This window comes from Bufo bufo, chromosome 5 (assembly GCF_905171765.1).
Source record: "Bufo bufo chromosome 5, aBufBuf1.1, whole genome shotgun sequence".
Taxonomy (NCBI): domain Eukaryota; kingdom Metazoa; phylum Chordata; class Amphibia; order Anura; family Bufonidae; genus Bufo; species Bufo bufo.
In genome coordinates, this window is record NC_053393.1 from 90133462 (window position 1) to 90161443 (window position 27982).

The 27982-nt window shown below is 43.2% G+C and overlaps 1 protein-coding gene across 1 annotated transcript in view; it reads right to left on the reverse strand.

Moving 5' to 3' along the window:
• Positions 1–495: 495 nt before the first annotated feature.
• IMPA1 (inositol monophosphatase 1) overlaps positions 496–27982 on the reverse strand; it is a 35132-nt gene continuing 7645 nt past the window's right edge. Inside the window, exons 2-9 of the mRNA XM_040432057.1 lie at positions 27554–27622; positions 21511–21644; positions 20716–20820; positions 20505–20550; positions 18780–18888; positions 11699–11807; positions 2722–2873; positions 496–693 (exon numbers count right to left, since the gene is read on the reverse strand). Of these exons, the coding sequence (XP_040287991.1) occupies positions 572–693; positions 2722–2873; positions 11699–11807; positions 18780–18888; positions 20505–20550; positions 20716–20820; positions 21511–21644; positions 27554–27616 (840 nt within the window). The 5' untranslated portion in view covers positions 27617–27622 and the 3' untranslated portion in view covers positions 496–571. The remainder of the gene's footprint in view (positions 694–2721; positions 2874–11698; positions 11808–18779; positions 18889–20504; positions 20551–20715; positions 20821–21510; positions 21645–27553; positions 27623–27982) is intronic.

Below are 27982 nucleotides of genomic sequence, written 5' to 3' on the forward strand. Positions count from 1 at the left end.
CTGACATGAAGTACGATGTTCATATCCATCAAGCAAACATGGTTGATAAAAAAAATGGCTGAGCAACGCCCATCTGCCTGGGGCTTCTGAGCAGAGTATAAATGTAGCTGGTTCCTACACTGCCCTGAATATTGTAGGCTTAGGTATGTCCAAGAGAAGGCGGTATATTAGTGTTAGGTACCCATCTGCGGAAGCCACCTTGACGCCTGGTAGATGGGCCCGACACACGTTTGATCAGAAATGTGCGCAAAGAGCTTCCACTTTTCCATTTATCGTAGATATAATACCACTTTAATTAAGAATGATCCCCATTTCTCAGCTCTATTGTTTGTATGCGAAATGTTGTGCAGCCATTTTTTTTATCAATCATCAATGAAATACGATGTGTCATGAGAAAAACTCAGAATTGCTTGGATAAGCAAAAGCATTAAGTGACACATCATATTTGCAAAAACAGGCGTCGTCAGGAGGGTGAAAATGACTTCCAGGAAGGTGTTAAATCAAAATAGCCTATTTTTAAATAAAGTGCAAAGTCAATGAACACAAGTGCACCTAAAACAAACACATCTGTTTACTCCTTCTTGTCATCATCCCGCACCAATGGTATGAGTTGAAGTTCTTTGGAGATGCGTTCTCCAATTTCCTTAGTGCTCGCTGCAATGACCCTACGGGACATCAGGTCAAATGGTCCTCCTGTGGAAGAAAAAGGGGGCAAAAGTTTCTACAGTATAAAGCCTTTGACATGTTTCTAAAGAGCTATTCTGGGGAGAACTATCATATTGGTGGGGCTCCTACCGCTGGGACCCCCGCGATCACTGTGGAGCCCACTGAAATGGACAGAGCGGCTAGTTGGAAATGCATAGCGCCGCTCTATTTATTACTATGGGAACGCCGGAGCTAGCTGAATGGAGTGGAGCCACGCGTTTCCAACCAGCTGCTCCCTCCATTTCAGGGGGGATCCATGGGGTATGGGGCACCCGTTCTTGTGATCAGTGGGGGTCCCAGCGGTAGGACCGCACCGATCTGATAGTTATCCCCTATCCTGTGGATAGGAGATAACTTGTTATAACCGGAATACCCCTTTTGATTTGAAAGACACAGAAAACCGCACATTACATTCATATTTCAAAAAAGTGGAAAGTGAGAAACTGGGAGTAGTGCGCCCCAATATCCAAGACATACTGCAAAGAAAGTTATGTAGGTATACCTAAAAGGGAACCTGTCACATTGAAGATGCAGTGCAATCTGCAGGCAGCAGGTTATGGAGCAGGAGGAGATGAGCAGATTGATATATAGCGTATATATTTTTTGGACTATAAAACGCACCCAGGTTTTTGACAACAAAAAAAGAGGGGGGGGGGGAATACTTAACACTAGTTCACCATAAATTTTACATTAATTTGGTGTTAGTACGATTTTAGCACAATAAAAACAAAAAAAATACATAAATTTAAAGAGCTATAACTTATTTGTTTTGGAGGGAAGAGTTAATATCATTGAGGCCATTTTCGCGGCACAAATTTTAGATTTTTTTTTGTTGTAAAAATAATTGAAAGTGATAATTTCTGGTGACAGTAACTGAGTGAAAATGTATTTTCTTGCTGTCAGAAACCTTTTCCATCTGTCAGAAATATAACACATTCTTATCTGATAATCGTTATCGCTATTGCAGTCTAATGGGTATTGCTAGAGAAGCGGATTGCATACTTTACACTACAGATCGGATATGGACAGGATAGAGAAATGTAAAATGTAAACTTGATGAAAAAAAAAAACCACTCACCTTCTTCCTGGCTGTGACGCTCTGCGCTGCGATTGGACAGCGCTACAGCCAGGGAGAAGGAGACGCCCATGGAGACGGACTGCGTCTCCTCCTCATTGCACCGATGCGAAAATTAGCATACAGGGTGGGGGAATTTAACGGGGGGCCACAGAGGGCGAACGGAGCGGCGCCCAGAAAATATAGTAAAGCACTATTAGATCCCGCTGTATGCCCTACATACCCTGATACTTAGTTTATAAAGTCTGGACCCATGAAAGGTCCTCTTTAAGGTCCGAACAATATGATAGTCTTGTGGGAAAAGATACAATATTTAATTTATTAATTTACACGTTTGCTCTTTCTATGCTGGGAAATCATGTAACGTATGACATCTCTCTGAAGACTGACCTCTCAGCAAAGAAAGATTGAAATGGGTATTCCCATCTTGGACATTTATGGCATATGTACAGGATATGATGGGGGCGAAAGGGGCAATGTTCTTCTGTGGGCATCTTAGCCTATCAAAAGAACATTACAGCTGTCATACTGTTATCCCAATTCTACACCTACTATTACAATGGGGATTGCCTTACTGTTCAGAGCAGCAGTAAACTGACAATAGGTTACCAATCTACTTAGGAAAAATAATCATTTATGTTGACTGGTAGAGAAGGACAAGATTTAGTATTTAATTTTCAAATGGCATAATACTGCTCAAATGAAAATTCTAAAAAAAGAACCAGGTTTTCTGTGAATATTGAGCTTTAAAAAAAATCTCTGATGGAAGTGGCCCTTTAGGACAATATATGGGTCTGTGTAGTCGAGGGAGGGGGTTAGTATTTATTTATTTGTGATTTAGGTTATTTGTACATATCAAAAGTGGAAAAATTGTCCAGGCTACTTGAGGTGCGTAAATCTCTAAAATGCCCTGGCAGAGAAAGGGTTACACATGGACTAACCTGTGGCATCCAGGACAACCCCTCCAGCTTCTGTGACGATGACCGATGCAGCTGCCATATCCCAGCAATGGATTCCCATCTCGTAATAAGCATCAGCCCCTCCTGTAGCCACCAGGCACATGTTTACAGCAGCTGTGCCCACTGCCCTGATCCTAGAGGGTACATACATGGGGCAATATTAATAAATAATATTACATTTAAATCAAACTACAAATACATTTGAATATTAAATATTTTCCCATGGGAGGTGGAGTTTTGGTGGCGTCAAAATATTCATCCAAGTGTTAACCCAATGGATGGGCTTGGAGAGTGACAACCACTCCTGTGAAGCAGAAATACAGTGGTGCTTGAAAGTTTGTGAACCCTTCAGAATTTCCAATGATCCAATAACACATGTAGCAAAGGAACGTGTGTGAACCATTGCTGTCATTATCTCTGTGACCACCATGTGGAGCTGCAACTACAACCAAACATTTCCAGAAAGTGTTGATTAGTCCTACACATCGGCTTTTGGTAGAATTTTAGCCCATTCCTCCATACAAAACAGCTTCAACTCCTTTATTGGTTTCCACCCATTAACTGATCACTTCAGGTCCTTAACCACCTCAGCTCCCCTAGCTTAAACACCCTGAAAGACCAGGCCACTTTTTACACTTCTGACCTACACTACTTTCACCGTTTATTGCTCGGTCATGCAACTTACCACCCAAATTAATTTTACCTCCTTTTCTTCTCACTAATAGAGCTTTCATTTGGTGGTATTTCATTGCTGCTGACATTTTTACTTTTTTTGTTATTAATTGAAATTTAACGATTTTTTTGCAAAAAAATGACATTTTTCACTTTCAGTTGTAAAATTTTGCAAAAAAAACTACATCCATATATAAATTTTGCTCTAAATTTATTGTTCTACATGTCTTTGATAAAAAAAAAAATGTTTGGGTAAAAAAAAAAATGCTTTGGGTAAAAGTTATAGCGTTTACAAACTATGGTACAAAAATGTGAATTTCCGCTTTTTGAAGCAGCTCTGACTTTCTGAGCACCTGTCATGTTTCCTGAGGTTCTACAATGCCCAGACAGTACAAACACCCCACAAATGACCCCATTTCGGAAAGTACACACCCTAAGGTATTCGCTGATGGGCATAGTGAGTTCATAGAACTTTCTATTTTTTGTCACAAGTTAGCGGAAAATGATGATTTATTTTTTTTTTTTTTCTTATAAAGTCTCATATTCCACTAACTTGTGACAAAAAATAAAAACTTCTATGAACTCACTATGCCCATCACGAAATACCTTGGGGTCTCTTCTTTCCAAAATGGGGTCACTTGTGGGGTAGTTATACTGCCCTGGCATTCTAGGGGCCCAAATGTGTGGTAAGGAGTTTGAAATCAAATTCTGTAAAAAATGACCTGTGAAATCCGAAAGGTGCTCTTTGTAATGTGGGCCCCTTTGCCCACCTAGGCTGCAAAAAAGTGTCACACATCTGGTATCTCTGTATTCAGGAGAAGTTGAGGAATGTGTTTTGGGGTGTCATTTTACATATACCCATGCTGGGTGAGATAAATATCTTGGTCAAATGCCAACTTTGTATAAAAAAATGGGAAAAGTTGTCTTTTGCCAAGATATTTCTCTCACCCAGCATGGGTATATGTAAAATGACACCCCAAAACACATTCCCCAACTTCTCCTGAGTACGGCGATACCAGATGTGTGACACTTTTTTGCAGCCTAGATGCGCAAAGGTGCCCAAATTCCTTTTAGGAGGGCATTTTTAGACATTTGGATACCAGACTTCTTCTCACGCTTTGGGGCCCCTAGAATGCCAGGGCAGTATAAATACCCCACATGTGACCCCATTTTGGAAAGAAGACACCCCAAGGTATTCAATGAGAGGCATGGCGAGTTCATAGAAATTTTTTTTTTTTGGCACAAGTTAGCGGAAATTGATATTTTTAATTTTTTTCTCACAAAGTCTCCCGTTCCGCTAACTTGGGACAAAAATTTCAATCTTTCATGGACTCAAAATGCCCCTCACGGAATACCTGGGGGTGTCTTCTTTCCGAAATGGGGTCACATGTGGGGTATTTATACTGCCCTGGCATTCTAGGGGCCCTAAAGCGTGAGAAGAAGTCTGGAATATAAATGTCTAAAAAATTTTACGCATTTGGATTCCGTGAGGGGTATGGTGAGTTCATGTGAGATTTTATTTTTTGACACAAGTTAGTGGAATATGAGACTTTGTAAGAAAAAAAAATAATAATTCCGCTAACTTGGGCCAAAAAAATGTCTGAATGGAGCCTTACAGGGGGGTGATCAATGACAGGGGGAGTGATCAATGACAGGGGGAGTGATCAATGACAGGGGGAGTGATCAATGACAGGGGGATGATCAATGACAGGGGGTTGATCAATGACAGGGGGGGTGATCAATGACAGGGGGGGTGATCAATGACAGGGGTGGTGATCAATGACAGGGGTGGTGATCAATGACAGGGGGGTGATCAGGGAGTCTATATGGGGTGATCACCACAGTCATTGATCACCCCCCCTGGAAGGCTCCAGGGAGACGCCTGTATGTGTTTTGCGGATCCGATCCATCTATCAGTGGATCCGTAAAAATCATGCGGACATCTGAATGGAGCTTTACAGGGGGTTGATCAATGACAGGGGTGTAATCAATGACAGGGGGGTGATCAGGGAGTCTATATGGGGTGATAACCACAGTCATTGATCACGCCCCTGTAAGGCTTCATTCAGACGTCCGTATGCGTTTTGCGGATCCGATCCATCTATCAGTGCATCCGTAAAAATCATGCGGACATCTGAATGGAGCTTTACAGGGGGTTGATCAATGACAGGGGTGTAATCAATGACAGGGGGGTGATCAGGGAGTCTATATGGGGTGATAACCACAGTCATTGATCACGCCCCTGTAAGGCTCCATTCAGACGTCCGGATGCGTTTTGCGGATCCGATCCATCTATCAGTGCATCCGTAAAAATCATGCGGACATCTGAATGGAGCTTTACAGGGGGGTAATCAATGACAGGGGGGTGATCAGGGAGTCTATATGGGGTGATCAGGGGCTAATAAGGGGTTAATAAGTGACAGGGGGGGGGGGGGTTGTGTAGTGTAGTGTAGTGGTGCTTGGTGCTACTTTACTGAGCTACCTGTGTCCTCTGGTGGTCGATCCAAACAAAGGGGACCACCAGAGGACCAGGTATATTAGACGCTGTTATCAAAACAGTGTCTAATATACCTGTTAGGGGTTAAAAAAAACACATCTCCAGCCTGCCAGCGAACGATCGCCGCTGGCAGGCTGGAGATCAACTCTCTTACCTTCCGTTCCTGTGTGCGCGCGTTCACAGGAAATCTCGCGTCTCGCGAGATGACGCATATATGCGTGACTGTGCGCAGCGCTGCCACCTCCGGAACGCGATCCTGCGTTAGGCGGTCCGGAGGTGGTTAAAGGGGTTGTCCCTCTTCAGCAAATGGCATTTATCATGTAGAGAAAGTTAATATAAGGCACTTACTAATGTATTGTGATTGTCCATATTGCCTCCTTTGCTGGCTAGACTCATTTTTACATCACATTATACACTTCTTGTTTCCATGGTTACGACCACCCTGCAATCCAGCAGGGGTGGTCGTGCTTGCACACTTTAGTAAAAAGAGACAGCTTATGTGCGCTCCTATGGTCCCAGCCAGCGCCTTCTTCTATAGTGTGCAAGCACGACCAGTGATGCTGGATTGCAGGGTGGTCGTAACCATGGAAACAAGAAGTGTATAATGTGATGTAAAAATGAGTCTAGCCAGCAAAGGAGGCAATATGGACAATCACAATACATTAGTAAATGCCTTGTATTAAACTTTATCTACATGATAAATACCACTTGCTGAAATGAGACAAACCCTTTGAACAACATTTCTACTGGATTAAGATCAGAACTTTGACTTGGCCAATTCAAAACTTTTAACTTTATTTATTCTTCTTCAGCCATTCTTTGTGTTGTGAAAATTTTATTAGGATGTGTATTTAATATATTGTGCATTGTCATCATGTCTCTCAGTGTCAGGGTAAACCATTGGAGTGGATATCTTCCCGTGTATGTCCTGTAGAAAAAGGAACGTGAGTTTGTTGTCTCTAGTGCGCCTGATCAGCCGCTGGAGATAATGACGCTGTCCTGTAAATAAACATGCATGAGGATCATAGTAATTTTATCTGGCATTGATCACTGAGCAAGGCTAGATAAAGTTTGCTCCAGTGGTTGTTGTATACATGAGTGTTTGTGAGCTGGCTATGTTCTTGTCTTCCTACGCCATCACTTCCTGTATGCAGGGCTCCAGATGGCGACCAAAATGGTCGCCAATGCGACTTAGAATTTACAAATGGCGACAAGACTTTTCAGTCTTGTCGCCATTTGCGACTAGACCCGCCGCCGCAGCTCTGCTCAATACAGCGGCGGGCACAGGAGATGATCGTTCTCAGCAGCGCAGGAGGAGTCTCTTCCTCCCCCCTGTGCTGCTGCCGCCGCCTCCGCCAATAAGAAGAGAGGGGAGGGGCTGTGGCCAGTGTTCCCTCTAAGCCTTCGCAGCTGCTGAGCGGGGTCGGCTCAGAGCTGGGCACAGCGCCATCAAATGTGGGCGATAGGAAAACCTAAGATAATTGTCACTTCAAAGAGCATACAAACCTCTGCGCCATCCCATACAATACAGTATAACCCCTGCACCCCGTACAATATACAGTATAGTCCTCTCTGTTATCACTGGACATTGCTCTCCATATATAAACCATACAGGGAAAAAAAAATCTTTGTTCCAGAGAACTTACATAGAAAAACTAATAACCAAGAGGCTAAACAAAACCCAGTTTCTGACCCTTATGTTAAAACATAACTTTCATTTGATTGCTTTAATACCTAAAGGAAAAAAATAATAAAAAAAAAAGCTGCTGTTTCTCTAGATGACCTTATGTTGATAGTAGTGGTAATAGAGTCTCAAGGGTCTATAAAAGCAGCTACACTATTTTTTACAAAGCATTGAAACTCTATTAACACTACTATCAACATAAGGTCATCTAGAGAAACCGTAGGTTTTTATTTATTTTTTCTTTCTCTTTAGGTGTTAAAACATAACTTTAATTAGATTGCTCTAACACCTAAATGGGAAAAATAAGAATTTAAAAATCCTGCTTTTTCGTCTAGATGACCTTATGTTAATAGTTAATAGTAGTGTTAATAGAGTCTCAAAGGTCTGTAAAAATAGTGTAGCTGCTTTTATAGACCATTGAGACTCTATTACCACTACCATAAACATAAGGTCATCTAGAGAAACAGCAGCTTTTTAAAATAATTTGGGGGATCTGTGGATGACACATTGTTATGGGGGACCTGTGGATAACACACACTGTTATGGGGGACATTATACAGGGGTAATATAACTGAGGGGTATCAGGTAAATTATACAGGGGGTAATATAACTAAGGGGTATCAGGGTACACTATACAGGGGTAATATAAGTTATATTACCCCTGTATAATAATGTACACTGATACCCCTTAGTTATATTACCCCGCCCTGTATATTTTAACCTGATACCCCTCAGTTATATTATATAACTGAGGGGTATCAGGGTACATTATACAGGGGGTAATATAACTAAGGGGTATCAGGGTACACTATACAGGGGTAATATAACTGAGGAGGGCTATCAAGGACATTATACAGGGGTAATATAAGTTATATTACCTCTGTATAATGTCCCCTGATAGCCCTCCTAAGTTATATTACCCCTGTATAATAATGTCCCCTGATACCCCTTAGTTATATTACCCCTGTATAATAATGTACACTGATACCCCTTAGTTATATTACCCCGCCCTGTATAATTTACCTGATACCCCTCAGTTATATTATATAACTGAGGGGTATCAGGGTACATTATACAGGGGTAATATAACTAAGGGGTATCTATCAGGGTACATTATACAGGGGTAATATAAGTGAGGAGGGCTATCAGGGACATAATACAGGGGTGAGGGGTAAGATAAGTTATATTACCCCTGTATAATGTCTGATAGTAGCCTAGCCCTCCTCAGTTATATTACCCCTCATGTACCCTGATACCCCTAGTTATATTACCCCCTGTATAATTTACCCTGATACCCCTCAGATATATTATATAACTGAGGGGTATCAGGGTAATACAGGGGACAACAGAGGATTCGTAACACTGTGGGACAGGGGTGGGTACATACTTCTTTTTTTATATGCCCTCACCTTACCATCACCAGCTAGCAGGCGGCCAGGCGCGCAGGGTACTCAGATGCAGCGTAGCGTAGCGTGACGTGACGTGAACTCAGCCTGCGCCGCACAGCACGCACTCCCTCTCTGCCTCCGGCGGGTCCAAAACTCCGCCCCCCTATTTGAATACTAGCCACCGCCCACCGGCAGCCCAAAGCCAGGTATTGTAAATGAACTGACCGTGCGGCGGGCGGCGTCAGCCAGCAAAACAGACAGGGGAATCAGCTGGGGGCCGGCACAGCTGAGTGAGCGGGCGTTATAAAATTGTGAGCGGGGCCACAATAATTGCTGCGCGGCCGCCCACCCGCGCAGCTTAGAGGGAACACTGGCTGTGGCCACTGCGCCACCAATGAAGATAACTGACCTGTAATACAAATACAGGAGGCGGGTGCTGGAATCAAATAGCCGGCACCAGACCTCTGTGACAGGGAGCTGCGATCGGCTGCAGTTGAGTTAACCCTTCAGGTGCGGTACCTGAGGGGTTAATTGTAGCTGATCGCAGCCCCCTGTCACAAAGGTCGGGTGACGGCTATCTGATTCCGGCTCCCGCCTCCTGTATAAGAAACGTTGGTGGCGCAGTGCGCCCCCCCCCCCCCAGTATAAGAAACATTGGTGGCTCAGTGGGAAGTGCCAATGAGGGTTAAAAATAATAAAAGAAAATTAACTCACCTCCTCCAGTTGATCGCGTAGCTGCCGGTCTCCTGTTCTTACTTCTTTCTTCAGGACCTGTGGTGACGTCACTGAGCTCATCACATGGCCCATTACCATGGTTATGGATCATGTGATGAGCACAGTGATGTCACCACAGGTCCTGAAGAAAGGGAGACCGGCAGCTATGCGATCAACTGGAGGAGGCGAGTTAATTATTTTTTTATTTTTTAACCCTCATTGGCACTGCCCACTGCGCCACCAATGTTTATTATATTGGGGGGGGGCGCACTGCGCCACCAATGTTTATTATATTGGGGGGGGCGCACTGCGCCACCAATGTTTATTATATTGAGGGGGGGCGCACTGCGCCACCAATGTTTATTATATTGGGGTGATGGGGGGGCGCACTGCGCCACCAATGTTTATTATATTGGAGGGGCACTGCGCCACCAATGTTTATTATATTGAGGGGGGGCGCACTGTGCCAATGTTTATTATATTGACCTTCTACTATATATTCTGTATTCAGAATGCTATTATTTTCCCTTATAACCATGTTATAAGGGAAAATACAGTAAATAGACTTTCATCCTAGGATGGGGCCTGCGTTGCGTGAAAAACGCACAATATAGAACATGCTGCGATTTTCACGCAACGCACAAGTGATGTGTGAAAATCACCGCTCATGTGCACAGCCCCATAGAAGTGAATGGGTCCGGATTCAGTGCGGGTGCATTCCGGTATTCTGAATGCTGGATCCGGCACTAATACATTCCTATGGGGAAAAATGCCGAATCCGGCATTCAGGCAAGTCTTCATTTTTTTTCGCCGGAGATAAAACCGTAGCATGCTGTGGTTTTATCTTTTGCCTGATCAGTCAAAACGACTGAACTGAAGACATCCTGATGCATCCTGAACGGATTACTCTCCATTCAGAATGCATGGGGATATACCTGATCAGTTCTTTTCTGGTATAGAGCCCCTGTGCCGGAAAAGAAAAACGCTAGTGTGAAAGTACTTTAAAATATTAAGTTTAAATCCCCCCTTTCCCAATTTTACATATAAAATATATAAACAATAAATAAATAAATAAACATATTACATAGCGCTGTCCAAACTATTAAATTATTAAAAAATATCTCCTATGCGGTGAGCATTCGCCATTTTTTGGTCACCTTGTCACCCCAAAAAATAGCATAGGACTGTTCTATTATGGGCCGAATGTTTCATAAAATGCGAAATGCACGGAGCTTTTTTTGCGTGGTATTGAGTATCGCAATACTTTTTTATGGTGACGAAAGCGAATCAAAATTTTGGTTTCAAAACAACCCTACGCCGATCTGATCGGCGTAGCGTTGTCACGATACCAAAATTTAGATTCAGTTTCGATTTGGCGACTAAAAATTTGATTTGGCTCCTAAATTTTTCAGTTCAGGAGCCAATGGCTACTAGGTATTTTTTTTAGTCTGGAGCCCTGGTATGTCATCACTTCCTGTATGTCATCACTTCCTGTATCCTTGTTTTGGGCCAGCCCCTTTTACACCTTTTGTTAGTAAATAAAAAGGAACAGACTGAGCAGGGCAAGGAGGAGTTGCTCAGCAAGAATTTAATCAAGATGGTAACACCTGGGTCTGTCTCTGACTGTGGTGGAGGGAAGAGAGATTTACCTATTTCTTTACACAAAGTTTGATGCGAGCAGATTACAACAATTAATATTTCTACAACAGTTGGTAGAATGATGTGTGTGCTTAGGGTTGCTGTCCTGCTGCGTGACCCAGGTTGAGATTTGGCTTTCGGACAGATGTCCTGACATTTTTCTTTACAATTTGCTGGTATAATTCAGAATTCATTGTTCCATCCATCCCGGCCTAAATACAGCAAGACAGGCCTAAACCATGATACTGTCATGTTTCACAGATTTTATGCTGGAATGTAGTGTTTTCGTGCACTAAAGAAACAAGTCAAATCACAAAAAGTATGATCAAAAGTCTTATAGATATAAATATACAAAGTGATCATTACCCATGGATTGGAATACAGAGCAGCCTCTCCATGTTAGAAAGAATAGATTTAATAACTTCAGGGTTACGATCTGATCCCAGTTCTGTGACAATCATGGACTTTGTGATATCTGGAGAGTATAAAACACAGGTAAACAAAGGAATTTGTTTTCCTTCATGCCCATTTACCCAATATTCCTTAACTCAGTTTGAAAAGGTCAGTTTATTTAAAAATGTAACAGGCAATTTAACAGGTACCCTAAATGTAAAGGGAATAAGTCTCCAAAAAACGACAGTGTTTAGATCAAATGTTTATGTTAAAACATATTTTTAAAGAAATGTGGGTGATTTTTAATTTTTCATGTCACTTTATGTATTTAACAAATCCTAAATTCCTGCAGCATTCAAGTTGACCACTAAGCCTAATAATAGGCACCACTTTTTGGTCTGTGAAGATCACTTTCAGCAGTCATCTCATTATCATCACAGGCAGAATTACAATAACGGACATCACTTACAGATAACACAGTATCCACCACTCACAAAAGGTGATTGTCAAAGCTTATCTACTCCCTCCTGACCTCTGCATGGGCCACAGAGAATTCCTAGAAAGCACTCCCATAGGAGTCCATCAGGTCAGCTCCTGCCCACTGTGTCTACGGCACATAGTGGCTGCTGTAAAGCATCTCTCTAAATGCCGTTAACAGATCAGGCAAGATGATTGCCCCCAGTTATGTTGAAGAGATAGAATTTAAAATATCTGCTATTAGAAAATACAATTATTAGAAAAAAGGATGTGTGTCGCTATCTGGTTTTAACAGGAAAATAAAATTATTAATATTTAAGGGATTGTCTAGAGCAGGGGTGGTCAACCTGCGGCTCGCCAGCTATTGTAAAACTACAACTTCACCATGCCCTGCTGTAGGCTGTCTGGGAGTTGTAGTTTTGCAACAGCTGGAGAGCCGCAGGTTGGCCATCCCTGGTCTAGACCAAAGCTTCTCAAGGCGAGGTACATGCACCAAAGGGAATACATGCAACAGCCCTGGGGGTACGCGCCGGTGCTACTAAGGTTTTTCACTGCTCTCCCTAGCTTTCACCGCTGGTTGATAGGGTACTGCAGTGTACGAGCTTTGAAGCCCACCCTTCCTCTTTTGCCCTCTGTGAACATAAAAAAAAAAAAAAAAAACATATGGCCGTGTGTGTGCACATAGGTAAAAGTGTACAAGGATGTGTAACAGGTTGTTTCATACCATGTTTTCAAAAGGTACACACTGTTTTTGTTGGAACCATTTTTTGTTTTGCTTTATTTTTCTTTTTACAATGGTAGTGGAGATCTATTTGTTCTGATAGAGACAAACCATGGCCAGGTACCAGATCTATACAGTAAGCTTAGTTCCCATACCGTTTCTACGTTGTAAACTTGGTTCCGGTTCCATATCTATGGAGCAAGCTTAGTTCTGGTTCCCAATCTATGTAATAAGGTTGACTCTGGTTCCATAAGTTAGTTGGTCCAACTCACACATTGGGTACCCATCTGCGGATAGCCACCTTGACGCCTGGTAGATGGGCCCAGCACACGTTTGATCAAAAATGTGCGCAAAGAGCTTCTATTTTTTCATTTATAGGTCAGTATAATACCACTTTCATTTAGAATGATTCCCATTTCTCAGTTCTATTGTTTGCATGTGAAATGTTGTGCAGCCATGCTTTTATTAGTTCTCACACATTGGTGGTATATTGCTAGGTTGTCTCTAGAAGAGGGCCCCCAAAGTGAAGGAGAGTGCAGCACGCATGTACGGCATGCTCTCCATTCACTTCTATGGGAGTACTGAAAAGAGCCGAGCGGGCGCGCTAGGCTATTCCTGAAAAACTCATAGAAGTGAATGTAGAGCGCGCCGAGCAAGCACAGCCACTTCTCCATTCACCTCTACAGGACTGACAGAAATAGCTCAGCCAGCAACTGGCTGTTTTCACCACTCACATAGAAGTGAATGAAGGGTGTCAGCGATTGCGTGGTGCACCCTAGTTTTAGAGATAGCTGGGGCTCCAGAGGTGAGACCTGCACATATCTGAAATTGGTGGCATATCCCAGAGATCATCAATGTGTGAGATGTCCAATCCCCTTTAAGCATCAGATTATTTAAAAACTTTAGACTGGTAGGAGGCGTACTATCTTCATACAGCTAAGGGCACATAGTAGCCTTAATCTCAAAAAATTATGAGGTATTGAAGATATAGTGCCCACATAGTGGTGTGGGCAGTCAAGTGGTGAGGGGTCATTGCCATTACAGTTGCTGAAGATGTTGTGGTGCGAGGGGGGCGGTGTAAAAAAAATGAACATACCAATTATAAAAGATATGGGGGATTGCTGATGAGCTGTGCCATAACCCTTATTGAAAATGTGGAGGGTGGGTTGAAGGGTGGAGTACAGTGGGAGTTAGGAGCTGCATCATAATCTTTATTGAAAATGTTATGGGTGGGAGTGTGAAGTCTGGGGAGCTGGTAGGATGTGAGAGCATGAAGGCTAGGGGATGGGATTAAACTGTACTTTAAAATTTGTATTCATGCATTATTATAACCGTTTAATTTATTTAACAATAATCAATTTATTTTACTTTATTTATTCTTAAAGTGCACCTGATTTAAAAAAAAAAAGTGTGCATAATGGTTCTGCTGTGACATGCTTTACCTTACTTCCCATCTGCTCCATTCATTCTCTATGGGAGCGCAGCAGGTAGCTGAGTACAGCGCTCAGCTATCTCCGGCGTATCTGTAGGGAATGAATAGATCGGCAGTGCACATGCACAACTTGCCGCCCCATCAGAATGGGTGAATGGGACCCCTGTTCTCGGGATCGGTGGGGGTCCCACCATTTGGACGCCCAGCAATCATCTAGTTATCCCCTATTCTGTGGATGTAGGATAGCTTAGAAACTTGGCACAACTCCTTTAATGTGCTAGCATAGTACCAGGAGCCTGTTTCATTTTCAGTGGTGTCTTCTAGGCACTGCAAGCTCCTAAACCCAGTGCCATTAGTAGGATCAGGTTGTCACACTGGCAGCCTGATCCTATTATATGAAAAGTTAGGGTATGACCACACTGCGCAGTCGTGTCACAGTTGTGATGCGGCCGAGCTGCGTTCAAGTACCGTGTGGCTGAAAGGGCTGCAGCTGGCTCTACTTAAACTAATGAAGACCGCACTGTGTAGTGGGATTGTACTGTTAGTGGCCATGCAGCCAGAAACAACACAGACCCACTGAACGGTCCAGTCTTCATTAGTTTAATTACGGCAGTACACAAACGCAGCATGACTGTGCCGTGTGGTAATACCTGTGCTCAAATATAATCAGTTCTGTCACTAAGAACAGTTGAACGTCGGGCTCATCATGAACATTGGTTTCTCAAATTCCGAAGACGTCTCTTCCGCATTCAGGCAGTATCTAGGGAACTCAGCGATTCCATAATCATGTCACAAACTTTCCCTTGCAGAGGGTCCAGGGGCATGCATAGAAGACAGTGCCCACCCCTTTAATGCTAGGGCTACACGACGACATGTGTCGTGCAACACTTTGCCTCAGCAATTTTTATAATGATAGTCTATCGTGTTGCACTGCGACATGTGACATGCTGCGACTGCGACTCGACAGTTGCAAAAAATCCATCCATGATGGCTTTTTCTGCGACTGTCGCGTCGCAGTCGCAGCATGTCACAAGTCGCAATGCAACACGATAGACTATCATTATAAAAATTGTTGAGACAAAATGTCGCGCGACACATGTCGTCGTGTAGCCCTAGCATTAAAGGGGTGGGCACTGTGGAGGTCACTGTTAAGGGGGCAGGGGAAAATTAGTAGCTCTCCTTTATACTTTCTCTCTGTTTATGATCCACTCCTGATTTTGGCTTCCCACACTGCACCCAGAAACCTGATGATATGGTCATTAGGTGTCGCCCCAGCCTTATTCAACCTGACAGATCATATTTGTGGCAGACAATAGTGAATGACCGTTTGCATAGAATGCTGAAATGGTCTCTGAGGTAGGTGACACTGCTCTGAAGGTACTAGGGGTGGCCATACACTAAGACTACATAAACTTTTTGTAGCGCTACCGATTCATTTTAAGTATCGAGCTATAGCTGCAATCCAAAAAGGTATACAATGAGTTATGTGCAATCTTGTAGGATGCAGGTGTAGTTAAAATTAATTAGAAGCACTACAAGAAGTCTCAGTCAGGCAGTTCTTACTTAGGCTACTTTCACACTAGCGGCAGGATGGATCCGACAGGCTGTTCATCCTGTCATATCCGTCCTGCGGCTAGTGTGAAAGTAGCCTTAGCTATGCAGTTGGGCATCTACATTCAGGAGAGCAGACCCCGCACATACAGGGAGTGCAGAATTATTAGGCAAGTTGTATTTTTGAGGATTAATTTTATTATTGAACAACAACCATGTTCTCAATGAACCCAAAAAACTCATTAATATCAAAGCTGAATATTTTTGGAAGTAGTTTTTAGTTTGTTTTTAGTTTTAGCTATTTTAGGGGGATATCTGTGTGTGCAGGTGACTATTACTGTGCATAATTATTAGGCAACTTAACAAAAAACAAATATATACCCATTTCAATTATTTATTTTTACCAGTGAAACCAATATAACATCTCAACATTCACAAATATACATTTCTGACATTCAAAAACAAAACAACAAATCAGTGACCAATATAGCCACCTTTCTTTGAAAGGACACTCAAAAGCCTGCCATCCATGGATTCTGTCAGTGTTTTGATCTGTTCACCATCAACATTGCGTGCAGCAGCAACCACAGCCTCCCAGACACTGTTCAGAGAGGTGTACTGTTTTCCCTCCTTGTAAATCTCACATTTGATGATGGACCACAGGTTCTCAATGGGGTTCAGATCAGGTGAACAAGGAGGCCATGTCATTATATTTTCTTCTTTTATACCCTTTCTTGCCAGCCACGCTGTGGAGTACTTGGACGCGTGTGATGGAGCATTGTCCTGCATGAAAATCATGTTTTTCTTGAAGGATGCAGACTTCTTCCTGTACCACTGCTTGAAGAAGGTGTCTTCCAGAAACTGGCAGTAGGACTGGGAGTTGAGCTTGACTCCATCCTCAACCCGAAAAGGCCCCACAAGCTCATCTTTGATGATACCAGCCCAAACCAGTACTCCACCTCCACCTTGCTGGCATCTGAGTCGGACTGGAGCTCTCTGCCCTTTACCAATCCAGCCACGGGCCCATCCATCTGGCCCATCAAGACTCACTCTCATTTCATCAGTCCATAAAACCTTAGAAAAATCAGTCTTGAGATATTTTTTGGCCCAGTCTTGACGTTTCAGCTTGTGTGTCTTGTTCAGTGGTGGTCGTCTTTCAGCCTTTCTTACCTTGGCCATGTCTCTGAGTATTGCACACCTTGTGCTTTTGGGCACTCCAGTGATGTTGCAGCTCTGAAATATGGCCAAACTGGTGGCAAGTGGCATCTTGGCAGCTGCACGCTTGACTTTTCTCAGTTCATGGGCAGTTATTTTGCGCCTTGGTTTTTCCACACGCTTCTTGCGACCCTGTTGACTATTTTGAATGAAACGCTTGATTGTTCGATGATCACGCTTCAGAAGCTTTGCAATTTTAAGAGTGCTGCATCCCTCTGCAAGATATCTCACTATTTTTGACTTTTCTGAGCCTGTCAAGTCCTTCTTTTGACCCATTTTGCCAAAGGAAAGGAAGTTGCCTAATAATTATGCACACCTAATATAGGGTGTTGATGTCATTAGACCACACCCCTTCTCATTACAGAGATGCACATCACCTAATATGCTTAATTGGTAGTAGGCTTTCAAGCCTATACAGCTTGGAGTAAGACAACATGCATAAAGAGGATGATGTGGTCAAAATACTCATTTGCCTAATAATTCTGCACGCAGTGTACGGTGTGCTGCTCCTAGTCGCCTCTATGTGCATCCAGCAGCCGATGAGAGGAGGAGCAAACACACCTATATGTACCATCTAATCAAGGCTGCCTGTGGGATCGCGGGTCAAAAGTGCTACTCCCAAGATCTTAGGAGTGCATTCACACTTGAAGGCGTCACTTCTTCAAGAAAATACATTTGTCAAAAAAATAAAAATAAAAAATAAATAAAATAAAAAAATCACAGAAAAAGATACAAAACATCCTGCATGATATGATAACTGAATATGCAGATGTACACGGAAACATTTATAAGGAAAAAAATCATGGAAAATAATGCACTAACGCAATAGATGCAAACATTATATATGGAGTAAGCCCTCACTCTTATCCCACAGGCGGCCTTGATTAGGTGGTACATATAGCTGTGCGTGCTCCTCCTCCCATTGGTCGCTGGATGCACATAGAGGCGACTAGGAGCATCACACTATATGTGCAGGGTCTGCTCTCCTGAACATAGATATAGGTAGGTTTAGAGTAGGACCTGCCTGACCTGAGACCACCTTGGCGCTGGGTAGGTGGGCACAGAGGTGTTTTGATCAAAATATATTGGCTGAGTCTCAAATGGTTTGTTCCCTAAAATTTAAAGACTGATGACCCTAGGAAGAGCTGCATTTAAATGCAGAAATCATCTCCTCTGTATGGGGATGAAAGATCACTACTGCGATCATTCATCCCAATACAAACTCATTTTTTGCCAGACATGCTGCTGGTAAACAATTTTATGTGGCTCATAAAAAAATGATTACCTGATGAATGAGCATTTGCTTGCTTATTGGACGATTGGCGGCACATTTACACAGGGCGATTATAACAGCCCTGATCCTAAGCCTATGTTAAAGGGCCTTAAAGCAACCCCCCCCCCCCCCCCCCCCAAGTTTAGAGCACTGTCATATCTCTACATTTAGAGAGGCTCTCAAACATTCTGTAGGGCAGACACAATTTAGGATTGATCTCTCTCGGGGTAGATCATGTGTAATAGATATTACACAGGTAAAGTTTAGTCGCTCATCTGAGGAACGTCTTGTGGACAATATTCAATGTTAAACAATCAAAAGAAAAGTTTTGCACAGAGAAGTCAATACCGAGCTAATCAAACAGTGATGCACAAGTAGTGCTTACCTTTCTGCCCCGAGACTTGCAGCTTCTGACCGTTACAATGCGCCCCTCTTCCCTTTCTGCCAGTGTACATCTTTTCTTCTACACAGCTGTATACAACTCCAAATTCAACCTAGGGGACGCAATCACAAAATCATTCTTTTACTTGTCTGGAAGAAACAAGACAGACAGACAGACAGACAGCCATGTAACAAAATACTAGCTTGGAGAAAGAATGTAAAATACAATTGTGTAGCTATTAAAATCCTGCTTCCCTTCACAGTCACAGATTTATCCAGTGGACATGCCATAATAGGACAGCAGACAATGCTGGTGAATCTAGTCTGCCCTTATATTATTTCCTATATGCAGTCACCACAAGGTCATGTTTAATAAAGATCATTAATACACCTCCAGGTCAATGCAATAATAAACTTGTCTAGTGGCAGCTTCAGGCAACAAGACTATCTTTTAACTTGCTGCATTAAAGCAAATCTGTGACCTTAAAGCCCCATTCAAATGAGCGTATACGGTATTTGTTGTGCATCCGATCTGAATTTTTTTGCGGACCCAATCAACGGGGCCGCAAAAGATTCAGACAGCACACCGCATGCGGTCCGCATCTATACAACCGTTCCGCGGCACTGCAAAAAAAAAATAGAACATGTCCTATTCTTGTCAGTTTTACGGATACGGTTGTGTGAATGCGGCCATTCGGTTACTAGGAGCACTGGAATAATACAGCAGACATATAGGGGGTCATTTATTAAACAGAAATACTCCTAAATTAGGCGGATTTCTAGCACAGATTGCGGCACAAAGGTCCGTTGCGCTGCAATGTTCTACTTCTCCCAGCTCATGGCAGATCTTAAAAAGGGGGTGTGGCGTAGGCGGGCTGGCAGACCCATCTCATTTACCATTTTCTACGCCTGGTGTCTAAATGTAAGACAGCTAGGAAGGTCTATTACATTTAGAAGCGGCAGTGGATATGCTGAAGTTATGTAGAAGCCACCACCGCCTCTCCATAACTCCAGCGATCCACAGCAAACTATCGGTCTAAATGGTCGGTCTTAATAAATGTGCCCCATAGTTTATGTGTACAGTATATTCATGAGAAGAGCGCTCCCTCCACCTCTCCCTGCCCCTTAGGAGGGCGACTGGCAACAGCATTGTCCCACTTCCCAAACTGGCAGGAACACTGTTAGCTACCCACCCCTCCTCCATTGCCAGCAACAATATCCCCCTCATCACCCCTTCATCTAATGGCAGCTACTTGCACCTCTTCCAACCTTTCCCACCTTGGCATCAGCATTCAACATTTCCACTGCCGGCAGTAGCAGTCTCCCCTAAACCACCCTTCCCCACCGATTGCAACACTTCCCCATTTCCTTCCTGTCCCAAACTGAGAAGTGGAAAGTTGATACTAATGAAGAGATGGGAAAGGAGAGCTCTCCCGGCTTCCCTCACCTCCTCACGTTTTATTTCTAGTCTCCGGACTGCTACTGACCTTCTCCGTGGGTGCAGGACCTGTGCACGTAATGTCACTACAAGTCCTTCACCCCTCCGAACCATGGACACAACAGATAAAGTAGTAACCAGTGTAATTTCTGCTCCGGAGTACCTGCTTAGTGTTGAAGCCCAAGCACAAGAGAATTCCTTTAAATGTACTCGGCTAACCTGTGCCCAAAAATGAAAACATAAAAATATCAAAAATTTCAGGTATAAGTTTCTATGTAAGAGTCAACCTACCTGCTTATTGACTGCAAAACCAATTGACACAGCCACAAAGGGAAACCTTGATAGACAAGAGCAAAAGAGGACTATTAGAAGTACTGTCATCACAAATGAAGCTTCTCGCACAAAAATAAACTCAAATGGATGTACAATGCAAACTACTCAGCACAAAATAGAAGAAATAACACAACATAATAAACTGGACCTGAATCAATAAATTATTTACCTGTGAACAAAATTAGTCGTGCCATCAATGGGATCAATAATCCACGTTGGGTTATCTGTCAAGGTACTGCCCTGACCTGCAGCTACTGATTCCTCCCCAATAAAACTGGAACAGATAAAGGAATAATTTTACACATTGGATAGCAGAAAAACATAATAGTGTACAAGTGTCAGAATAGGCAAACCCGACAACTTCCACTGGACTGGCCAGCCGCCTGACGAGTAAGAGTACCGATTTCGGCATGCCCGATTCCTTGTCCTTAGGGGAGATGGGCAGCCAGTGGCTTATTCCTCTCTGCCATTAAAATCAAATGTATGCATGTGAATCAGTGGGGGACAATGGGAGGCGGTTTGGGGTCGGCAGACAGCTATGGAAGGCGTATTGGCCACCACAGTGGGTAAAAATGGCACAAGACGTTCTTGTACATTTTAAAGCTATGCTTCATATCATATCTCCAGGTGCATCCGCTATAAGGGTCCATTCACACGTCCGTAGAACGGGTCCGCATCCGTTCCGCAAGGACCCATTCATTCCCTATGGGGCAGGAATAGATGCGGACAGCACACAGTGTGCTGTCCGCATCCGCATTTCCGAAGCGCGTCCCCGATCTTCCGGTCCGCGGCTCCAGAAAAAAAATAGAACATGTCCTATTCTTGTCCGCAATTGCAGACAAGAATAGGCAGTTCTATTGGGGTGCCGGCCGGGTGTATTGCGGATCCGCAATACAATACGGATGTGTGAGTGGACCCTAAAAGGGACGCACAATCCCCGCACAGTACTTGTACACAGCCTTACCTGTGTGATGGATATTTCTCCTTGATTGAAGAGATAATCATCTCTTCAACTTTCTGGTCTGTAGCGGTCACCAGATCAGCCGGGGAGCTCTTCAACATCACAGAAATGTCCTCTTTCAATGCCGCACATACCACCTGTCAGAGGGAGGTCACAATAGAATAACCATCACGATATGGAACAGGACTGCAAAGCTACATTTATCTAGAATCTATTGATCAAGCATGTGTTTTGGAGGGAACTGCCTCCTAATTCAGAATGTTCCCATTGATTAAGACAGAAACAATAAGAAACTGCTCTGAGTCATAAGTAGACTCTTTATGTCTCAATAAGGGTCCATTTACACGATTGGATCCTTTTTGCGGTCTGCAAATTGTGGATCCGCGAAACACGGATGCCAGCAGTGTGCATTCCGCATTTTGCAGATCAACAGATGTTAGAAATGCTTATTCTTGTTTGCGAAACAGACAAAATTAGGACATGTTCTATTTTTTTTTTTTTGCTGGGCCGCGGAACAGACATACGGATGTAGACAGCACACGGCCCCATCCGATCCACAAAACATGCGGACCAAATATACAGTCATATGAATGGCCCCTAAAACCAGGAAAATGACCCCATTACTCCATACTTATCTGTACAGCAGGCAAGGGGCTGTCTATAGTGGACACATTTTCACATTAGCATTCTACTTAAAAGGTTAATGCCTGACAGGTTCAGGTCCCCGAGTTGGGTCCCAGGCTATCTCGTGGCCCCGATGAATGGAGCGGTGGCCAGGCACGTAAAGCTCTCTCCAGTCACTTCTATGGGAATTCTGAAAACCACCAAGTATGCACGCTTGGCTATTTTCAGAATGCCCATACAAGTGAATGAGAGCGCAAGACCGTGTTCTTTAAGGGGTTGTCTCACTTCTGCAAATGGCATTTATCATGTAGAAAAAGTTACTACAAGCCACTTTCTAAAGTATTGTTATTGTGCATATTGCCTCCTTTGCCGGCTGAATTTATTTTTCCATCACATTATACACTGCTCGTTTTTAAGGTTACGACCACCCTGTAGTGCAGCAGCGGTGGCCGTGCTTACACACTGTAGGAAAATGCTCCAGTCCACGCTCACCCCCGTGGTTCCAGCCACCTGAGAGGCTGATGCTTTTTCCTATACTGTGCTAGCACGGCCACTGCTGCTGGATTGCAGGGCGGTCGTAACCATGGAAACGAGCAGTGTATGATGTGGTGAAAACATTAATCAAGTCAGCAAAGGAGGAAATATGGACAATCACAATACATTAGTAAGTGCCTTGTATTAACTTTCTCTACTGATACATGCCACTAGCTGAAATGAGGCAACCCCTTTAACCCCTTAAGGACTCAGCCCTATTTCACCTTAAAGACCCGGACATTTTTTGCAAATCTGACCAGTGTCACTTTAAGTGGTGATAACTTTAAAACGCTTTGACTTATCCAGGCCATTCTGAGATTGTTTTTTCGTCACATATTGTACTTCATGACAGCGGTAAAATGAAGTCAAAACAATTCATTTTTATTTATAAAAAAAGAATACCAAAAATTTACCAAAAGTTTCAATTTCTCTACTTCTATAATACCTCCAAAAATAATTACTTTACATTCCCCATATGTCTACTTCATGTTTGGATCATTTTGGGAATTATATTTTATTTTTTGGGGATGTTACAAGGCTTAGAAGCAAATCTTGAAATTTTTCTGAAATTTTCAAAAACCCAATTTTTAGAGACCAGTTCAGGTCTGAAGTCACTTTGTGAGGCTTACATAATAGAAACCGCCCAAAAATGACCCCATTCTAGAAACTACACCCCTCAAGGTATTCAAAACTGATTTTACAAACTTTGTTATCCCTTTAGGTGTGCCACAAGAATTAATGGAAAATAGAGATACAATTTCAAAATAGAGATACAATTTCAAAATCACCGCCGTGTGGCGGTGATCGGAAATACACAGGGCGTACCGGTACGTCCTAAGTCCTTAAGGGGTTAAGATAGGTGCATGCTCCAGCCAACTAACACCAGGTTACGTGCCACAGGGTATACAAAAAGACAAATGTCTGGTTAAAATTCTGCAACAAATTTATTTTTTCAACAGCATCTGACTAAGGGATCATGCACACGACCGTTGTTTTGCGGTCCGTTTTTCACAGATCCTTTGTTCCGTATCTGAGGATTTTTTTTCTCCGATTTAAGTCCTCTTCCGTTCCTTTATTGCACAAAACATATCCGTGTGGTTTCCGTATTTGATCAGTTTTTTGTGGATTGTATAAAGAAACAGTAACTTATTAATCACCAAACACATGAGCAATATGGGCTGGGCACAGCATTTCTACAGTATGGATCAGCAAAATATGGATGAAATATGGATGACATACGGATGTGTTCCGTGTGCATTCCAAATTTTTTGTGGACCTATTGACTTAAATGGGGCCTTGCACCGTGATTTGCTGACAATAATAGGACATGCACTACTTTTTTGCAGAACGGCCATGCGGACAAACGGAATGCACACGGAGTAACTTCTGTATTTTCTACAGCCCCATTGAAGTGAATGGTTCTGCATACAGTCCGCAAAAAAAACAAAAACGGAACGGAAGCAGAAAGAAAATACATTTCTGTGCATGAGTCCTAAGGGTCTATTCACACGTCCGTAGTGCATTGCGGATCCGCAATAGACCCGGCAGGCACCCCCATAGAAATGCCTATTCTTGTCCACAATTGCGGACAAGAATAGGACATGCTCTATTTTTTTCCGGAGCTGCGGACCAGAAGATCGGGGCCGCGCTCTGGAAATGCGGATAGCACATAGTGTGCTCTCCTCATCCATTCAGTCCCCAGAGAATGAATGGGTCCGCACAATTGCGGAACGGGTGCGGACAACACTTGCGGACGTGTGAATGGACTTTAAACCTGATGAAGGATCTGTGAAGTGCAGACACTACAATGAGAAGCTTCACTACAGCCCTTCCAGGATGTGTCGCAATCATGTCACAGTTCAGGCTTAATATGACAATTTTCCTGCTGTAAGGCTCATGCCTGTGCGGGTCCACAATATACGTGCACTGGCCATGTCCACTCCGTATCACTGATGCGGACCCATTCGCTTGAATGGATCCGCAATTCGCAAGATACAGAGCACGGAGCGGAAGCACTACGAAGCGCTTCTGTGGGATTTTGGTTCAAGCCTCTGCACTGCAAAAAAAAAAAAACAGAACCTGATCAATTTTTTTTTACAGTGCGGATTGAATCTCGTAGATCGGGGACCCATTCAAGTGAATGGGTACGCATCCACAAACGGCGGCCACATGGCTGGTGTTCATGCATTGCGGACCGCAGAATGGGCACAGGGCGCACACGTTCGTGTACATGAGCCCTTAATATGAGACTTTGCACAGTTATGGCACGAGGATTGAGAAGCACCATGATGCTCAAATTTTGGACAGGTTTTCTCTGAAAGAATATGAAGACCACAAGCCATGTATGCTTGCACACATCTCATCCATAAGGCTAGGGCTACACTGGTTGCAGCCAGGATCGCTGAGTAGCGGTGATCCCATAGAAATGCAAGGGTTCGCCGCAGCAGTTGCAAGAAATCAAACACGGCTGGATTTCTTGTGACTGCTGCAGCAATCTCATTCATTTCTATGGGATCACCGCTACTCAGCGATCCTGTCGCCGTGTAGCCCTAGCCTAAATGTGGCATCCAGCCATCCATATGGATCTATGTACATATACTATTGCATGGAAAGGGTTACAGCCAGCTCACCTCAACGTCCTGCACAGCGGTGCACGGAGCGGACTCAAGCCAGTCCTGGTTGTAGATAAGGAAAATAGAAGGAATGCTCCAGCACCACGATGGATAGTGTGATAATCCCGGTCTTTATTGTCACCAAAATTCAGGTAAATACAGCAGTCAGAAAGAAAACACTGGTGCCCACCGGTTCCCCGGATCTACGCGTTTCGAACTGTCGTGTTCTTAGTCATGATCCTAAGTGTCTCATATGTTTCCAGCTAAAATACTATCCACCTCCATCATCCCCGCCCAATCTGGGAGGGGTATAGTGGACTAGGGCGGGTAGTAAAATCAGCCAGGTCCATATGAGACACCTGTGCAAACCCCATCGCAAGTTACATAGTTTAAATCCCAATAGTGCTACGTACAAAAATTGTAAAATACATAGAAAAAGTATACATAGACAAAAATCTTTAAATATACATATATGGCTAACATAAAATCCTCTATGATCTAACTCCCCACAGATGATCAAGGCACTATGATTGTTTCATACAGATTAAATTGTACATATAACAGTCAACATGATGAGAGAAATAATGGAAAAAGAAAGGAATAATAAAGATCAAAATAACAGAGCAAATTTCATAATACTGTATTCATTTGTTTCTTGTTCTAATCATAATTTTCTTGTGACTCCGTATATCCATGTGCTAATTTCATCATCCATCTGGTATGTCACTTTGGAATAGTTGCATATCCCCATCACACTTGAAAATCGCATGGTGTGAAATGGGACTAGAAAAAAAAAAAAAAACATCAAACAAAATGTGTTCAGTAGTCAATCACATAGCTACACTATACCATACACGCAAAAACAATTTGGTCAGCAGACATGTTATAAGCATGGACCGGTGATTGCTATTGAGCATATTACTTTAAGGATACAATTAGACTCCGCACACAAGATATTCCCAAAATCAGGGTCTGTATATTCTCAGTTACCTGTTTCTCCTATTTGAATTAGGATTTATATAAGTCTTCTTAGTGCGGCAGTAAAATTGATCCAAAAAAAAGGGATTCATAATCACAAAACAACTGACCAGTATTGTTCCTGTATATATGGTATATAGGTCATTATATATGGACCTGGCTGATTTTACTACCCGCCCTAGTCCACTATACCCCTCCCAGATTGGGCGGGGATGATGGAGGTGGATAGTATTTTAGCTGGAAACATATGAGACACTTAGGATCATGACTAAGAACACGACAGTTCGAAACGCGTAGATCCGGGGAACCGGTGGGCACCAGTGTTTTCTTTCTGACTGCTGTATTTACCTGAATTTTGGTGACAATAAAGACCGGGATTATCACACTATCCATCGTGGTGCTGGAGCATTCCTTCTATTTTCCTTATCTACATATACTATTAAAGGGGTTGTCTGAGTTATTTTTTTGTTTTTTGTATGTTTCTAACTAATCAAATGTAAAGGCTTTACCGTGCACTTACTGCATCTGCAGTTGCTGCTTTCTCAGCTCTCACTGGGGGTCAGCTGACCTGTGATGTCATCTTCTCTGCCTGCTCTCCTGAGGGTTCCTGCACATGCCTGAAAGAACAGATGTGTGTCTGTACAGGAGAGGTCATTGTGCTGGTCACGCCCCCTTGCACTGCCCTCTGCTGCTTATTGCTCATTCCCTGGATTCTTCAGGAAAAAACTTTAACCCCTTCAGCAGCACAGACTCAGGGCTGAAGGCTTTACTGAGTAGCTGCAGGCAGTGAGGAGACAAATGCTGGGCACAGGAGCTGACAGACTAGAGTAGTTCTGCAGAGCATTGCACAAGAACAGGTAGGGGGAAGATCCTGTGTGTATCAGCAGTGTCATTGTACAGCTGGGACTTGTAGTCATACAGATACAACATGTTGCTGACTTGCTGAGTCTCCCAGCAGGCAGACATGTCACTCGGGGCAGAACTTGTATTCACTCCCTTTGCAGAGCAGGGGGAGGGGCAGAGATTGTTGTTATTGCAGGTAAACAAAGGGCCAGAAGAGAACCAGGGAAATGAGGAAATATAGAAATATAGTTTTTTTTTTTTGCCTAAATCTTGCTGCTGCCCATCAGATTTACAGTGCAATATTTTTTTTCATAACTCGGACAACCCTTTTGATTCCATGTGACAGACCTCTTTCCATGTAATTCCATGTGACAGGAATTACAGTTTTAGAGGGAAAGCATCCAAATAAACAGGAAAACAATTTTTGGAAAATCTATTTATTCTTCAGTACATACTGCTCCGGCTTGTCTTGCTACTTGGACTCCAAAGTCCATACATTCTTGCCAGTGATCTGCCATTTTAACCTAGGGGAAAAAAAAAAAAAAGAGAAATCATGAATCCTGCTGCCATATTCAAGTCTATAATTAATAATCAGGAAGTTAACGAGAATCTTACCCATTTTATCAGTCCAAATCCATTTTTGCTTAAAAAGGGTTATTCAAGTTCTATAATGCCCCCCCATATGCCCGAGCCCCTCACACAGATAGTACTTACCTCACTCCCCAGCACCCGTGTCGCTTCTTATATCGGCACGGCCGCCGCATCTCCCCGTCGCGCGGATGGGGTGGGGCGGCCACGACAGGATCGAGCCTCCCTAGCGTCACCCGCGATGCTAGGAAGGCTTGTTTCCGTTGCGTTCTGCAATTGGCTGCCTCCCAACACCG